This window comes from Nerophis lumbriciformis, linkage group LG08 (assembly GCF_033978685.3).
Source record: "Nerophis lumbriciformis linkage group LG08, RoL_Nlum_v2.1, whole genome shotgun sequence".
In the NCBI taxonomy this organism is placed as follows: Eukaryota; Metazoa; Chordata; class Actinopteri; order Syngnathiformes; family Syngnathidae; genus Nerophis; species Nerophis lumbriciformis.
In genome coordinates this window covers 24,329,528-24,348,789 of record NC_084555.2, presented here as the reverse complement: position 1 = coordinate 24,348,789, position 19,262 = coordinate 24,329,528, and the positions used below count along the sequence as shown (strand labels likewise).

The following is a 19,262-nucleotide window of genomic DNA, read 5'->3' as shown; positions in this document are numbered from 1 at the left end:
AAACATTGATTGTGTTTTGCGATGGAATGAGGAATGAGATCAGTTAGAACATGCCGGAAGAACAGCACGTCTGTGATCGCGAGTTCCTTTGATAGTTTTCTTTAAATGATTCATTCATTAAGTCCTTTACACATTTTACTTGCTTTTTTTTACAGCTTTAACGCGGTTCTATTAATACGGTGACACTTTGCGGACGGGAACTTGTTTTTCTTCCACAGCAAAGGCCGTAAAAACTAAAGGGCCCACCTTGCAATTTACTAGTACAATAGTATGAGCTTAATTTGTGCTACGACTGAGATCTTAAGTCAAAACACTCAAATTGTCTAACAATGAAATCAATTCAAATCAATTTTATTGGTGTGCGCCCTCCCCCCCCAAAACAGCACAATGTTAACACGTAACATGCCTTTCAAAAAGAAAAGAAAACTTTTAGATATGAAATATTGTATAAAATCAATACAATAGAATGTACTATTAACTAATTTTATGAAATAATGTAATAATAATAATCAACATTTACCTTAGCGAGTGGATTTCTATGGTATGTCCTTCTAGCTGATTTTCAGTCAAAACACACCATCAGCAGCTTCTCCATATTTTCATGGCTTCATGTCCGCTGTTCAGATATTATTTTAACATTCTTGCTAGCATTAGCGTTATGTTTCGGGGAGGGAGTAGAGACGGCACAGACCACAAGGGGGCAACATTGATCTATGATTTATTATATATATATATATAATAGTCAAACAATAACAATATAAACTAAGGAAATGGAGTGTGAACTAGATCCAAAAGTGTATGTGGTGTGAGATTAGCTGTTGAGTGTTACCGTAAATGTTGGACGAGAGGAGGGACAAGGCAGAGCTCGGAGGTCTGTAAGGCAAGCCGGAAGTCAGGGGCGATAGAGGGGCGTAGGAGGTCCGTGTCCAAGCGAGAGGTCGAGATCCAAGAGGCAGTCAGGGAAGCAGAAGAAACGCGGGGGGAAACGACGAGACGCACAGCTCGTAGACGCGGTAACGAAGGCAGACTGCTGGGAGGACAACAAGAAGAAAAAAGGGACTAATCAAACACGGGGAAGAAAACACAGAGAGCAAAGAGCAAGGTTGCATAGAGCTTAGGTTGCTTACGGTACAGGAACGGATGGTTACGTTCTGGCCCGGAACGCAGGTCTGCAATGGCTTAAGAAGCCCAGGAAGATCATCACTGACAGGTGTACTGATTGCAGATTGACTGCAGCTGCCGGCTGCAGCAGGAGTGACGCGTGTAGGAGGTGAGCGGCCGTGGGCGTGTCCCGAGGTGCGCTCCGCGGGGTTTATTAAAGAATGCGCATGCCAATGCGCCCGGGCCGTGACAATTAGACTCATTCTGCTTCAGTATGGTTTTTGCCTAGCAGTGATACGTTTAAATTGCTTCGCCAAATCACGTTATTGATGATTTAATTCAATGAATATTATCCACCTCTTCTCAGCACTGTTCTTCACACATTCTTGCTTCCCATTCTTGGGAAAACCAAATTTATGTTGCTCTCTCGCTATATGCTAATGCTAGGAAGTAACGGGTTCCACTGTGAAATGTTATTCGCCAACTAATAGCAGGAATGCTTGAAACACAATTTTTAGGGACTGCAATGTCCCTTTGGGACAGAGGACCCCATTGTATTTTGTGCGTTTTATTATTATTATTATTCCGTCGCCTCTTTGAGCTCTAATTTGACCCCCTTAACATGCTTCAAAACGCACCATATTTGACACACACATCAGGACTGGCAAAAATTGCCATCTAATAAAAAAAACAAACCACAAAATTCAAAATTGCGCTCTGGCGCCCCCTAGGAAAAAACACAGACAAAACTGCTTGTAACTTCCGGTAGGAATGCCGTAGAGACATGAAACAAAAACTTCTCTGTAGGTCTGACTTAGACCTAGATTTCATAATTTAACATACTTCAGCAAAAATCAACAGGAAGTTGGCAATTCCCCCTTCAAAACAACATTTTAGTAAAAACAGTCACTTTTGCCTATTTGACCTGTAATTTGACCCTCTTAACATGCTTCAAAACTCACCAAACTAGACACACACATCAGGACTGGCAATAATTGCGATATAATAAAAAAAAACCAACCCCAAAACTCAAAATTGCGCTCTAGCACCCCCTAGGAAGAAAACACAGACACAAATGCTCCTAGGAGGAAAACTCAGACAAAACTGTCTGTAACTTCCAGTAGGAATGTCTTAGAGACATGAAACAAAAACATCTATGTAGGTCTCACTTAGACCTACATTTCATATATTGACAACCCACAGCAAAAATCAACAAGAAGTTTGCAATTCCCCCTTCAAAACAAAAGTTTTGTAAAAACCGGTCACCTTTTTTCAAACATCTCCTCTGAGTGCGTTTGTCATGTCGGCTTCAAACTAGCACAGGAGAGAGATTGAACCCTTCTGATTAAAATCTAACCAAAGAGTTTTTCATTACTGTTTCCGTTTGGATTTTATGTGCCGACAAATTTAAAACATTACAATTAGCTATGTGACATCTCTTATCTCAAAACATTCTGAAGTTGTGACACTCTTAGGTTGAGGTACCCCTGTGTTGCTGCCAATCACTAACAAAGATAGTCAAAAACAAATGAATGTCCAACAAAGGACTAACGCAGGTTACACAAAAATAAGAAAGCCTTGAACAATATACTGTATTTGTTTTAGAAACGTGATTCTCAAACTGTGGTGTGTGAGTTTAATCGAGTGGTACGTCAACAATTTGTGTCATTATTCAAGTACAGTGTTTTAAGTTCCTATATTAAAAGTCAGTGTTACTGTTCAAATTGTGCATGACTTTATAGTGGCCAAAAATAATAAATATACTTGTTAAATAAAACCATCTCCGGGTTGGGGAGGTGATCTTGCCCCATGTGGAGGAGTTCAAGTACCTCGGAGTCTTATTCAATAGTGAGGGAAGAGTGGATCGTGAGATCGACAGGCGGATCGGTGCGACGTCTTCAGTAATGCGGACGCTGTATCGATCCGTTGTGGTGAAGAAGGAGCTGAGCCGGAAGGCAAAGCTCTCAATTTACCGGTCGATCTATGTTCCCATCCTCACCTATGGTCATGAGCTTTGGGTTATGACTGAAAGGTCAAGATCACGGATACAAGCGGCCGAAATTAGTTTCCTCCGCTGGGTGGCGGGGCTCTCCCTTAGAGATAGGGTGAGAAGCTCTGTCATCCGGGAGGAGCTCAAAGTAAAGCCGCTGCTCCTCCACATGAAGAGGAGACAGATGAGGTGGTTCGGGCATCTGGTCAGGATGCCACCCGAACGCCTCCCTAGGGAGGTGTTTTGGGCACGTCCGACCGGTAGGAGGCCACGGGGAAGACCCAGGACATGTTGGGAAAACTATGTCTCCCGGCTGGCCTGGGAACGCCTCGGGATCCCCCGGGAGGAGCTGGACGAATGGGCTGGGGAGAGGGAAGTCTGGGCTTCCATGCTTAGGCTGCTGCCCCTGTGACCTGACCTCGGATAAGCGGAAGAAAATGGATGGATGGATGGATGGATGTTAAATAAAACTTCTGTCTTGTTTTTATTCAAGACTTTGGGCCTACTAAGCAATTGTAGTTTAATGTTGGTCATTATGGTTGTACTTGGAGAGCCAAGTGTTTTCTGAGATGGTACTTGGTGAAAAAAGTTTGAGAACCACTGTTTTAGAACAAAGCATGCATCAACTCAAATAGTAGAGTATACAAATTGTTTTACAGTGATACAATGTTAAAACATTTTGCAAAGGGAAGGGGGGCCTCGAAATAAATATGGGTCTGGGCCCCAATTTAGCCACGGGCTGCTCAAATTAACCAAACCTGTGTTTTCGGCAAGCAGAACGGAGATTCTTACCCTCAATCTCTTGACTGTGAGGCCAGCATGCAAACCACTGGATTGGAGATATTTCTAACCGAATATGCTGCCCCCTGCCAGAGCCCCTTCGACCCCCCCGTTCTCGTTGACGTGTCGAACACCAGATTTGGCAGGTTTCTCTCCAGCAGATTCTCCTTTGCACCCCCGCATGGCGATTGGACCTGACAGTGCCTTCAAGTCCAATTAAGAGTGAGGCTCTGAGGGGGGAGTGTGTTAACCCTGTTTGACGCTCAGCTCTACCCACCCAAAGTGTTGATGTGGCGCCTCCGCAGCCGTGCTCTTATTTTCTTGCAGACATGGGAAAACATCACTGAGAACTGGTTTCATTGCTTCCTGCAAACCAGGCTTTAACACAGTTTCCTCTGCCGGTCAACAACCCAGGCTGATTACCTATGACTTTTTGTAAGAAAATGTCTTACACATTAGCCACAATGAGCTTTGTAATCATAGTATAATTTGCCTGATTAGAGTATCATTCCTTACAGCATTTTAATTGGCTGCGTTTTCCCAAAGAAGTGAAATCATGCGCACCGTTATTATGCCCCACGTTCTCCCTAAGACAGTGGTTCCGCATTGTAGATTCCAATCACATAGACGTAATAGAGGTGACATCCCGGAGCTTCTGCTGTGTTCCTCTGTGGCTCGTACATCTCTGTAGCTAATCCAAAGCCAATTCACGGCAGGATAGTGTCCCGGTTTCCTCCCTTAATCTGTTTCACTTCCACATTCCTTTTGTGTACTGTGATTGCTCCTCTAATTGCTTCCCCGTGCCGTGTGTCATACCGTCAAAAATTAAACCCCACCAGTGCAGGAGGCTGCTGTCAGAAGACTTGGGCTATCAAAATATGCGCCTGGTCATTCGTGACTGCTCCCTCCATAGTACATGTAGCAGCAATATTGCTCTTCTTAAAGTGTGTGTGTGTATCTGTGTGTGTATGCAATATGTGACGGAGAGATGTTGATTATTTTTTTCCTACTCCCAACCACTGTTACAGAGTTTCTTGGGGTGTATTCCCATTACGTCAATGGCACCGTGCTTAGACTCACCTCACACACTGTAAAAAAAAAAGTTGAGAAAACGCATATTTTCAAGGCAACATGTTGCAACAAGATGTTTGCGTTTTCTCAACTTTTGACTACTATTGTTGACTTAACTAAGATTTACAAGTTGAGATAAGAGTTACAGTATGTCAACTCGGATCTTCTTGTTCACCAAATTATTATATTTTTGTGGGACCAACAGTAAAATTCATGCTTCAATTCCATGTATTTTTACCTTCAACAAACTCATATATTCTTGTTGAACTTTGACTACTGTTGTTAAAGGGGAACATTATCACAATTTCAGAAGGGTTAAAACCATTAAAAATCAGTTCCCAGTGGCTTATTATATTTTTCGAAGTTTTTTTCAAAATTTTACCCATCACGCAATATCCCTAAAAAAAGCTTCAAAGTGCCTGATTTTAACCATCGTTATAAACACCCGTCCATTTTCCTGTGACGTCACATAGTGACGTCAACACAAACAAACATGGTGGAAAGAACAGCAAGCTACAGCGACATTAGCTCGGATTCAGACTCGGATTTCAGCGGCTTAAGCGATTCAACAGATTACGAATGTAATCTAACGGATGGTTGTAGTGTGGAGGCAGGTAGCGAAAACGAAATTGAAGAAGAAACTGAAGCTATTGAGCCATATCGGTTTGAACCGTATGCAAGAGAAACCGACGAAAACGACACGACAGCCAGCGACACGGGAGAAAACGAGGACGAATTCGGCGATCGCCTTCTAACCAACGATTGGTATGTGTTTGTTTGGCATTAAAGGAAACTAACAACTAACTACTAACTAACCCCCCCCCCCAGAGGGGGGGGGTTACCCACATATGCGGTCCTCTCCAAGGTTTCTCATAGTCATTCACATCGACGTCCCACTGGGGTGAGTTTTTCCTTGCCCGTATGTGGGCTTTGTACCGAGAATGTCGTTGTGGCTTGTGCAGCCCTTTGAGACACTTGTGATTTAGGGCTATATAAATAAAGATTGATTGATTGATTGATGAACAACTATGAACTAGGTTTACAGCATATGAAATACATTTGGCAACAACATGCACTTTGAGAGTGCAGACAGCCCAATTTTCATCAATTAATATATTCTGGAGACATACCCTCATCCGCGCTCTTTTCCTGAAAGCTGATCTGTCCAGTTTTGGAGTTGATGTCAGCAGGCCAGGGAAGCTAGGGGGTTTAGTTTGCTCGTCTGTGGGAACAAACTGCCGCCATTGCTTGCCGTGCTAGCGAGGTCCTTTGTCCCTGAATTGCTCACACACTCCGGCAGATTCAATGGGGGTCTGGCGGCAGATTTCTTTGACTTTACCGTTGGAAATGCATCTGTTTTGAGTGTCACAGGATATCCACACATTCTTGCCATCTCTGTCGTAGCATAGCTTTCGTCGGTAAAGTGTGCGGAACAAACGTCCAATTTCTTGCCACTTTCGCATCTTTGGGCCACTGGTGCAACTTGAATCCGTCCCTGTTCGTGTTGTTACACCCTCCGACAACACACCGACGAGGCATGATGTCTCCAAAGTACGGAAAACAGTCGAAAAAACGGAAAATAACAGAACTGATTTGACTCGGTGTTTGAGAAAATGGCTGATTGCTTCCCGATGTGACGCCACGTTGTGACGTCATCGCTCCGAGAGCGAATATTAGAAAGGCGTTTAATTCGCCAAAATTCACCCATTTAGAGTTCGGAAATCGGTTAAAAAAATATATGGTCTTTTTTCTGCAACATCAAGGTATATATTGACGCTTACATAGGTCTGGTGATATTGTTCCCCTTTAACTAAGATTTCCAAGTTTAGATAAGAGTTATGCCAACTCGATCTTGTTCACCTAATTATGATATTTACGTCGGACCAACAATAAAGTTCATGCTTCAACACGTTTGACTAGCGTGAACCCATTGGTTCGCACCCAATCACACCGCACTTCTTCTGACTTGGTTATGAGAGCAGGGCCAAAGCACGACATGATTGCATGCACACAGACATGCACGCCAACGTATTCGAGTCATGGAATAAGTGTACTTTCACTCCTCAGAAATGTGTAATGATAGCCAAACCTATGGAATAATGTGGTCCCGATACCAATATTTTGGTACTGGTACCGGTACCAAAATAATTTTGATACTTTCCGGTACTTTTCTAAATAAAGGTAACGACAAAAAATTGCATAATTGGCTTTGTTTTAACAAAAAATCTTAAGGTACATTAAACACAAGTTTGTCCTTAAATAAAATAGTGAACATACAAGACAACTTGTCTTTTAGTAGTAAGTAAGTAAACAAACACTCCTAATTTAGTCTGCTGATGTATGCAGTAACATATTGTGTCATTTATCACTTTATTATTTTGTCTACATTATTAAGGACAAGTGGTAGAAAATTATTTATGAATCTACTTGTTAATTTACTGTTATTATCTGCTTACTTTCTTTTTTAACATGTTCCATCTACACTTCTGTTAAAATGTAATAATCACTTATTCTTCTGTTGTTTGATACTTTATATTCGTTTTGGATGATACCACAAATTTGGGTATCAATCCGATACCAAGTAGTTACAGGATCATATATTGGTCATATTCAAAGTCCTCATGTGTCTGGGGACATTTTTTTTTTTTTTAATATAATTTTTTTAAAAACTGAAAGGAGATGTTGTGATGCCAAAAAATACGTAATCATAGTACAAACGTTGTATCGAGTAGATACGCTCCTGTACTTGGTATCATTACAGTGGATGTCAGATGTAGAGCCACCAATGGTGTTTGTTTACATTTTGACTCCGGTGAGAAGGACCGGTACTTTTCAGAGGCGGTATCGTACTGAATATGATTAATTACTATCGCGGTACTATACTAATACTGGTATACCGAACAACCCTACTATGGAAGTATTATTGTAGCAAAGATTGTATCTCAATCTGTGCGTGTGTAATCCAATTTATGTGCATTTGTGTGTCTGTATATCAATCCGAGTGTGTGGATTTGGATTCGTGTACGTGTGTTTTAAGTTGTCTGTCGGTCAGGCTGTCTACTTACACGTGACTTTTGCGACACTTCTGCCTTGTAAGAATTGAGCGCGCGCATCCAGATTCGTAAGCGTGTAATACAACTTGTGCGCGTGCATTCAGTAGTGCGTGCGTGTAATACATGGGTGTCAATCGTACCGCCCGAGGGCCGGATCAGGCCCGCTAACAAGTTTTATTCGGCCCACAGGATGAGTTTGCTAAGTATAAAAAATTAATCTAAAATTTTTCAATGAAAGAAACAACTGTTCTAAATGTGTACACTGGATGTTACAATAGCAAGTGTTTGTATCTTTGTAGATGATGCTACATATGTACAAAATAAACTACATGAAGTTCGGACATCAGTCAAGGAAAATGATCGAAGTACATAAATAACATACTGTTATTTGATTTTGGAATTATTTTTTTATCTTGATAGATTGAAAATGAACACCAATGAGTTGACTGATCACACAATTTATTCAGAAAATATAAATAACGACAAATAAAGATAGAATACTATTAACAGCAACATGTAAATGTAAAAAAAACAACAACAACATTATGATTTGTACAATTTCAGAATGTGCTTGTTCTATTTTTAAACAAAGAAAACAATCCGAAGTTGTCTTTATTTTTAAGTTGTCGTAACGGGATTTTACCAGTCCGGCCAACTTGGGGGTATATTTTTCTCCATGTGGCTCCTGATCTAAAATGAGTTTGACACCCCTGGTGTAATACAATATATACAATATACAATATGTGTGTGCATATCTGAGGTGTGCCTATATTTAATCAACCACGGAAGGTGCCACACAATTTAAACCAATCAGAAACAACATTCAACTGAGATGTGTGAAAGAGAGATGCCAAGACACGCCTTACGTTGTTTCTGATTGGTTTAGATTAGGGATGTCCGATAATGGCTTTTTGCCGATATCCGATATTCCGATATTGTCCAACTCTTTTATTACCGATACCGATATCAACCGATACTGTTATCAACCGATATATACAGTCGTGGAATTAACACATTATTATGCCTAATTTGGACAACCAGGTATGGTGAAGATAAGGTACTTTAAAAAAAAATTAATACAATAAAATAAGATAAATAAATTCAAAACATTTTCTTGGATAAAAAAGAAAGTAAAACAATATAAAAACAGTTACATAGAAACTAGTAATGAATGAAAATGAGTCAAATTAACTGTTAATGGTTAGTACTATTAATGGACCAGCAGCACGCACAATCATGTGTGCTTACGGACTGTATCCCTTGCAGACTGTATTGATCTATATTGATATATAATGTAGGAACCAGAATATTAATAACAGAAAGAAACAACCCTTTTGTGTGAATGAGTGTAAATGGGGGAGGGAGGTTTTTTGGGTTGGTGCACTAATTGTAAGTGTATCTTGTGTTTTTTATGTTGATTTAATAAAAAACAAATTAAAAAAAACAAAACGATAACGATAATTAAAAAAAAACGATACCGATAATTTCCGATATTACATTTTAACGCATTTATCGGCCGATAATACCGGCAGGCCGATATTATCGAACATCTCTAGTTTAGATTGTGTAGTATCTTCTGTGGTTGGTTCATTGTTGGCACACCACTGTGCCAACAATGGCACAGTGGTGGTCCGGGATTGGTTAATTCGATCAGTATGTACAGCGATTTGAACATGTAAAAAGAGTTGTCTGTCCGTAACTCCCCCTTGCCTTTCCTTATACTCACCACTGATCAGGACTGATCATGTAATTCGGCGTTGAAGTCAACAACAATGCACCACGCTCGAACACTTGCTCAGAGCTGCCAAGCTTAACTCTTTGGGGCGGTATAGCTCGGTTGGTAGAGTGGCCGTGCCATCAACCTGAGGGTTGCAGGTTCGATCCCCGCTTCCGCCATCCTAGTCACTGCCGTTGTGTCCTTGGGAAAGACACTTTACCCACCTGCTCCCAGTGCCACCCACACTGGTTTAAATGTAACTTAGATATTCGGTTTTCACTATGTAAAGCGCTTCGAGTCACTAGAGAAAAGCGCTATATAAATATAATTCACTTCACTTCACTTTCTCACGCTACACTTGACATTTCTCATGCTTATAGTCCCCATTCACTACTCTATATTTGTTTCATAATAATAAACTGTTGGTTTTCGCAGCCTGCCATAGTTTGAGTATTTCTGATTGATTGTTCGGAATAACCAATTTCAGACCAAGCCATCAATCCACTGTGCCAACATTTAACCAACCACAGAAGACACTACGCAATTTAAACCGTCAGAAACAACGTAAGGCAGGTCTTGGCGTCTCTCTTCCACGCACCTCAGCTGTACGTTGTTTCTGATTGGTTTAAATTGTGTGGCACCTTCTGTGGTTGGTTAAATGTAGACACACCTCAGATAAGCACACGCAGATTGTATTACAAGTTAAAGGGACAAGCGGTAGAAAATGGATGGATGGATGGAAGTTATATAACACACTGAAATCTGGATGTCCGTGCTCAAATCTTACAATTCTTACACGGCAAAAGTTTTGCAAAAGCCACATGTAAGTAGACAGCCTTTTTAGGGTTCTTTTTGATTAGGGGGCGACAGACAACCTAAAACATGTACACAGATCTAAAACACAGGTACGCGGATCTGAATACACACAGTCGGATTGATATACAGACAAATAAATTAGTACACACGCACGAAAATTGGATTACACACGCTCAGATTGAGATACACGTTTGCAAATAATTTTGCCACAATAATACTTCCATACAATACATTTCATAAGGGTTGGCCTGGAGGAAGACTTTGGCATGTACCGTATTTTCCGTACTATAAAGAGCCAATATAAACCGCACCCACTAAATTTTAGAAGAAAAAAATACTTTACCATGTATTAGCCGCACTGGACTATAAACTGCAGATATATACATTGTGAAATGACTTATTTACACAGAAAGATTTTGTAAAAAATTGTTTACATACCTTAATTGTTTCCCAACGGTGCCTGTGATATGGCAATAAAACAGCTGATCAAATAAAACCGAAGTCATCGTCATGGATCCACCGCTAAACAGACTCAATAGGTCCACGGTGACGTTTGGGTGAATTTACAAAACTGGCACAATAAAAACAGAATAACATTTTAAGTTAATAATGCTAACACAAACACTTGTAAACATATTAGCATATTAGCTCATTCTAACGACACTAGCTTGATTTCATTCCAATAGCATGTACAAATATGCATGAAAACCCTATTACAGACATCACACGTGGGACGGTTTAATAAGTATGAATAGTTTTAATTATATTGTGAGTGAACTATTCCTAAACATGGCACGATAGCCATTAAACAATAACACATAACACATGTTTTCAGTGTGTCTGCTTGTGTTTATTGAAAACTATTTGTTGAATACAAAACATTGTGGCCGTTAGCGAAGAATTAAAAATTAGCCGCTGAGTACAAAACGTAGGAAAAAATAGCGGCTTATAGTCCAGAATCTAAGGTAAGTAAAACTGCTTACAAAACGGCGCATTCTGAGGAGACAGTCAGAAAGTGGCTTTAAGATGGTCTGTAAAACTCAAAATCTCCATTACATGTTATGTACAAACCCCGTTTCCATATGAGTTGTGAAATTGTGTTAGATGTAAATATAAATGGAATACAATGATTTGCAAATCCTTTTCAACCCATATTCAGTTGAATATGCTACAAAGACAACATATTTGATGTTCAAACTGATAAACATTTTTTTTTTGCAAATAATCATTAACTTTACAATTTGATGCCAGCAACACGTGACAAAGAAGTTGGGAAATGTGGCAATAAATACTGATAAAGTTGAGGAATGCTCATCAAACACTTATTTGGAACATCCCACAGGTGAACAGGCAAATTGGGAACAGGTGGGTGCCATGATTGGGTATAAAAGTAGATTCCATGAAATGCTCAGTCATTCACAAACAAGGATGGGGCGAGGGTCACCACTTTGTCAACAAATCCGTGAGCAAATTGTTGAACAGTTTAAGAAAAACCTTTCTCAACCAGCTATTGCAAGGAATTTAGGGATTTCACCATCTACGGTCCGTAATATCATCAAAGGGTTCAGAGAATCTGGAGAAATCACTGCACGTAAGCAGCTAAGCCCGTGACCTTCGATCCCTCAGGCTGTACTGCATCAACAAGCGACATCAGTGTGTAAAGGATATCACCACATGGGCTCAGGAACACTTCAGAAACCCACTGTTAATAACTACAGTTGGTCACTACATCTGTAAGTGCAAGTTAAAACTCTCCTATGCAAGGCGAAAACCGTTTATCAACAACACCCAGAAACGCCGTCGGCTTCGTTGGGCCTGAGCTCATCTAAGATGGACTGATACAAAGTGTAAAAGTGTTCTGTGGTCTGACGAGTCCACATTTCAAATTGTTTTTGGAAACTGTGGACATCGTGTCCTCTGGACCAAAGAGGAAAAGAACCATCCGGATTGTTATAGGCGCAAAGTTGAAAAGCCAGAATCTGTGATGGTATGGGGTGTATTAGTGCCCAAGGCATGGGTAACTTACACATCTGTGAAGGCGCCATTAATGCTGAAAGGTACATACAGGTTTTGGAGCAACATATGTTGCCATCCAAGCAACGTTACCATGGACACCCCTGCTTATTTCAGCAAGACAATGCCAAGCCACGTGTTACATCAACGTGGCTTCACAGAAAAAGAGTGCGGGTACTAGACTGGCCGGCCTGTAGTCCAGACCTGTCTCCCATTGAAAATGTGTGGCGCATTATGAAGCCTAAAATACCACAACAGAGACCCCCGGACTGTTGAACAACTTAAGCTGTACATCAAGCAAGAATGGGAAAGAATTCCCCCTGAGAAACTTAAAAAATGTGTCTCCTCAGTTCCCAAATGTTTACTGAGTGTTGTTAAAAGGAAAGTGCCATGTAACACAGTGGTGAACATGCCCTTTCCCAACTACTTAGTCACGTGTTGCAGCCATGAAATTCTAAGTTAATTATTATTTGCAAAAAAAAAAATCAAGTTTATGAGTTTGAACATCAAATATGTTGTCTTTGTAGTGCATTCAGTTGAATATGGGTTGAAAAAGATTTGCAAATCATTGTATTCCGTTTATATTTACATCTAACACAATTTCCCAACTCATATGGAAACGGGGTTTGTAGATCACAAGGAAGTGTTTTTTAACATAGAAAAATATACCACTAAATAAATATATTATTACCATCACGTCCATCACAACAAAATGATATTCTTGTTTACTATGTTTGGTACAATTAGAAAATACCTTGTTGGTAAGAGTGGGCCATGGTACCAAACATTTATTTTCTGTGGGATAAAAAACAGCAAACCCCAGAAAGTCACAAAAAAATCATGAAGCCTTGTTTTGCTAAGCAACACAAGCTCTGTTGGACAAATCTATCTAGGAAACAGCGACCTCAATTAAACATTAAATTGGCCCTAGTGCAGTGGTTCTTAACCTGGGTTCGATCGAACCCTAGGGGTTTGGTGAGTCGGCCTCAGGGGTTCGGCAGAGCCTCCGCCGCAGTGGTCAAGACACACCGGACTCAGGAATTGATTAACGTGGACCCTGACTTAATTAAACAAGTTGAAAAACTTATTGGGGTGTTACCATTTAGTGGTCAATTGTACGGAATATGTACTGTACTGTGCAATCTACTAATAAAAGTTTCATTCAATCAATCAATCAATCAATCGTGCAAGTAAAAACTTCTCACTATCGGCGTATCTGTACTGTAAAGTTAAAATTTGAATGACAATAAAAAAGAAGTCTAAGTATTATGGATACCTCCAAACAATGTTCCCTCCAATTTTCCATCTGATTTGCAAGTGTGTAATTTGTTGTGAGTTCATGCATTGTGTTGGTTTTGTTCTATCAACAAGGTGATGTTCATGCACGGTTCATTTTGTGCGCTCGTAAAAAAAACATATAACTTTGTCTTGAATTTGAAAAAAAAAAAAAAAAAAAACATTTTATTTTTCACTAAAGAAGGGTTCGGTGAATGTGCATATGAAACTGGTGGGGTTCGGTACCTCCAACAAGGTTAAAAACCACTGCCCTAGTGTGTGAATGTGAGTGTGAATGTTGTCTGTCTATCTGTGTTGGCCCTCTGATGAGGTGGCGACTTGTCCAGGGTGTACCCCGCCTTCTGCCCGAGTGCAGACGGCATAGGCTCCCGCGCCTCCCCACCCCCTGCGACCCCGAAAGGGACAAGCGGTAGAAAATGGATGGGGGATAGTTTGCATGTTTATTAGTTGCGTGGAATATGAAACAAAACAACATTTCACTGAAAACCAGCATAAAGGTGCTGACTCAGAATTCACTGAAGTTTGTGGGGTTTTTTGTCGCAATTTTTGTTCTGTCGTGTTAGTCCATATGTGCATGTGCGACTTACGTTCTCTGCAGCACATGTGACACTGGTGTAAATACTTTTGGTCTTGTTAGTTCACAGCAGAAAAAATTAAAGGAGAAGACTGGAAGTGCTCCAGGAGTGAGAGTTGTAAATTACTGATAGAAGAGATTCGGCCACCCATTGCAGCCTGTCAGAATGAATTACGCACTGAAAGGAGTTCTAAAGATGATGATGAGTGAATAATGAAAAAAAAGGAAATGAATACCAGTGATTAGTAGATCTCCTGTGGAAACTCGGCTTCTCACAGTGTCTGACTTTTACTTTTAAACAATGACTGAAACATCAGACTGATAGTTTTCCAATGGCAGTCCGAACTTTTATGTAAGTTTTCACCCACCCTGTACACAGAATACATGAAAATTGTACAAAATATGATGAGGAAAAGATTAAATAGAAAACGAAACAGCACCGGGGAGATATTATGACGGCCAGTAGGTTAGCAAGGAAGAGCTGTTCTTCCTTAGTATAGCTATGTGTTCTTTTGCCATGCACACATAACTAGTTCTCGAGTGAATCTCGTATGAACGAACCAAACCCCTGAGACTACGTTCACACTGCAGGCAGACTTGATTTTTTTGAGATCTGATTTTTCCAGCTGACTATTTACACTGCAATTAAAATTGGATTTTTATCAGACTGTGTAAACGCGCACAGGCCCCATTGTGGCCCCAATGTGGCCTTGACATCACTTGCATGTGCACTTCGATAAAGTGAAAACAAAGTAAGTTGACAGGGAGGAAGTCACTATTACTACAAAATAAAATAAAAGTCGCAACACATTATATGATATGATTTTTTTATGTGAAAGTAAATAAAAGTGATATAATGTATGAATGGATGTTTATAGTGTAATATATTTGGGAGGATTGTAAGTACTGCTAAGTAGAGGGGACATGGACATCAGCGCGGATCTACGTGAGCTTTATTTTTCAACTCATATGTAAGCAAATGTGCGACAGCATCAATTCCAATCTTTCAGTAATCGCTATTTCTTCGGAATCAAAATATATATTCATATATTACATATAGCCTATTATTTGAGTACTATTGACAAGTAATGCACCGAAAATGTGGTCGTTTTAAATAAAAACCGAAACCGGATGTTGTGATGAAATGTCCATTTCCGCTGTCGACTGCGTCTTTCCGGTGCACACGAGTGACATAGCTCGACCAAAGCTGACGAAAAAATCCCATTCAGGCTACATTGCGTTTATACCAGGGTAGGGATGTCCGATAATATCGGCCTGCCGGTATTATCGGCCGATAAATGCGTTAAAATGTAATATCGGAAATTATCGGTATCGTTTTTTTTATTATAGGTATCATTTTTTGTTTTTTTTATTAAATCAACATAAAAAACACAAGATACACTTACAATTAGTGCACCAACCCAAAAAACCTCCCCTCCCCATTTACACTCATTCACACAAAAGGGTTGTTTCTTTCTGTTATTAATATTCTGGTTCCTACATTATATATCAATATATATCAATACAGTCTGCAAGGGATACAGTCCGTAAGCACACATGATTGTGCGTGCTGCTGGTCCACTAATAGTACTAACCTTTAACAGTTAATTTTACTCATTTTCATTCATTACTAGTTTCTATGTAACTGTTTTTATATTGTTTTACTTTCTTTTTTATTCAAGAAAATGTTTTTAATCTATTTATCTTATTTTAATAATTTTTTTTAAAAGTACCTTATCTTCACCATACTTGGTTGTCCAAATTAGGCATGATAATGTGTTAATTCCACGACTGCATATATCGGTTGATATCGGTATCGGTAATTAAAGTGTTGGACAATATCGGAATATCGGATATCGGCAAAAAGCCATTATCGGACATCCTTAGACCAGGGGTGTCAAACTCATTTAGATCGGGGGGCCACATGGAGTAAAATATACTCCCAAGTGGGCCGGACTGGTAAAATCACGGCACGATAATTTAAAAATTAAGACAACTTCAGATTGTTTTATTTGTTTAAAAATAGAACAAGCACATTCTGAAAATGTACAAATCATAATGTTGTTGGGTTTTTTTTAAACTTACATGTTGCGGTTAATAGTATGCTGCCTTTATTTATCGTTATTTATACTTTCTGAATAAATTATGTGATAATGTTCATCAGTCAACTCATTGGTGTTAATTTTCAATCCATCAAGATAAAAAAATAATATCAAAATCAAATTACAGGATGTTATTTATGTAGTTTGCTCATTTTCCTCAACTGATGTACTAATAACATCATGTAGTTTTTTACATATGTAGCATAATCTACAAAGATACAAAGAATTGCTATTGCGACATCTAGTGGACACATTTAAAACAACAGTTTCTTTCATTCCAAAATTTTGGCTAATTTTTATACTTAGCTAACTCATCTCGCGGGCCGTACGTTTGACACCCCTGGTTTAGACTGAAGTTACATTTGAAATGATCAGATACCAATCGGATTCAGGTCTACCTCCTGATGTGGCTTGAATCTGATGCTAAAAGATCAGATTTGAAGCACTTTGGAGCGTTAAGACTGGCAAAATAAAATCAGATCTGTGTCATTTGAGGGCAAAAAAATCAGATTTGGTGTGCAGTCTAAACAGAGCCTTAGATCAAAACTAAGAATTTAGATATTTAATGGTTGTGCATCATAACCATGAAACGTTGTAAACCGAGAGCCCAGAAATCCAATGAAACAAAATGATGTTAATGCAATTGTAAGACGTCTGTTCTTTGTTTTCGAACAGATGAGGACCTGATGAGCGGTGGTGAAGGCATGGAGTGCAACGCTGGAAGTGGCATCGTCAAATCGGGTCCCACCGGAGAGAAGGACGACAACAACAATGACGAGTACGAGAACTACGACGAGCTTGTGGCCAAGTCTCTTCTCAACCTGGGCAAGATTGCAGAAGACGCCGCCAACCGGGCCATCACAGAGTCGGAAATGAACAGCAACTCTTCTCACAGTGCTGAAGAGGAGGAAGAAGAGGAGGATGAAGATGAGGAAGAAGAGGAGGACGATGAGGATGAAGAGGAAGAAGAAGAAGATGAGGAGGAAGATGAGGAAGAGGAGGAAGAGGGAAGCAAAACGCTACCGGGTGATCTAAGTTTGGACGTTCATAGCGATGTGGTTAGGGAGACAGTAGATTCGCTCAAACTCTTGGCTCAAGGGCACGGTGCTGTGTTGTCGGACAATTTAGACGGACAGGATTATGAGGGTGGCATGGCGGATAACAGAGACAGGAATGACTGTTCCCACATGGGTGGTAACGGACAGGGAAAGACCACCAGTCACGGACAATTAGAAAACAGTGACGAGGAAGTTTGTCTAAGCAGTTTGGAGTGCTTACGGAATCAATGCTTCGACCTTGCACGGAAACTTAGTGAAACAAAGCCCGCAGACCGCAATGGATCGTTCCAGCAGAATCATTACCAATGCGGGGACCCTAACCAACAACCCCAACATCACGGCTATGGAGAGTTCCAGCTTGGCCATGACGACGGGCGAGCATTTGACAGGAACTATTCGGACATGGACAATCTCTTGAAGCTAGAGGAGCAGCTGAGCCCGCGATCCAAGGCTTTCTCCAGTTGCGCGCAGGGAGATCGGTTTCACCACCGGGACTTCGACGAGGACACAGCCTCGGTGACGTCGGACAGGTCTGAGGAAGTGTTTGACATGACAAAGGGTAACCTGTCCTTGTTGGAAAAGGCCATCGCGCTAGAGTCCCAGCGTGCAAAGGCAATGCGGGATAAAATGGAGGCAGAGGCAGCCAGGAGAGACGGGGTGAGGTATAACCATGACAACCACGGCCCACGGCACGCCTACGGTGTTGAACGTAAAGGACGACTCCCTGATGGAATGAAGAAGCTTTTCTATCATAAAGGTGAGGACTAAAGTTTAAACACTCTCTGAGGAACAGCTTGTATTTAGCGAGCATATTTCCTGTGAGTACTCAGTAGTCAAAACTTACGTAATGTGATTCAGTACAAGGGCTCCATCAAAAACCAATGCTCAGTTTTAATTGATACTGTCAGAGAAGTATATGTATTCTAATTTGTTGTAGTTTGCAGTGGTGTACAACTGCACTTTATCATACAAAGTGCTTCTTTGATCATTTTGACAGAGGTGAAAATACTGTATTTCAAGGGTATGAGAGACAAGAACACACGTCTTTCCCTGTTATGTGCGCCCTAAATAGTGGTAAAACTGCAAGTACCAGGCAGCTAACAATGCAAGTAAAGGAGATACAATCTATTCCATCCATAAAGCGCTCTCAAAACCATCCGAAATCCCTTAACATGGTTTCAGACACATTCTGTATGTATGTATGTATGTATGTATGCAATGCAGTAACAGGCACATTTAATGATAAAATATAATACTTCCAGTATTTCGGTCATTTGAGGCATTACAGTAACCTCTTTCCTGGCTGTGTCGATTTGACAGAGCGCATAGCAACAAGCGCTACTTCTGACAACATAACTTAAAGAGCACTTTCTCAGTTTGCGATCACTAATGGAAGACTTTGAACGTAATCATTTAGCACTATTGCTAAGCATTTTAAAAAAGAACATAAAACCATGACTTACAACATCTGCTGTCACTTAGATGCCGACTTGTGGGATGGCTGTATCTTTCAGCACCTGTGCTCCCCGTGAGCTGGTAAATTCAGAATAATCCTCACCCCTCAGATAAAAAATGGTGGTTTTATGATGCGTTCCATTTGTTGAGAACCATATAGTATCATGTTGATAGCGTGTGGACTTTCAAAGTTGACCAACTTCTCGGCTTGGTCCAACAACTATCTTTCTTTGATT

The 19,262-nt window shown here is 40.4% G+C and overlaps 1 protein-coding gene across 2 annotated transcripts in view; it reads left to right on the top strand.

Moving 5' to 3' along the window:
- The window catches only part of myt1lb (myelin transcription factor 1-like, b), a 318,608-nt gene that overhangs the window by 192,624 nt on the left and 106,722 nt on the right, over positions 1 to 19,262 (top strand). For both annotated transcript variants that reach the window (XM_061968516.2, XM_061968515.2), the window contains exon 5: positions 17,189 to 18,328. In XM_061968516.2, coding sequence (XP_061824500.1) covers positions 17,189 to 18,328 — 1,140 coding nt within the window. The remainder of the gene's footprint in view (positions 1 to 17,188; positions 18,329 to 19,262) is intronic.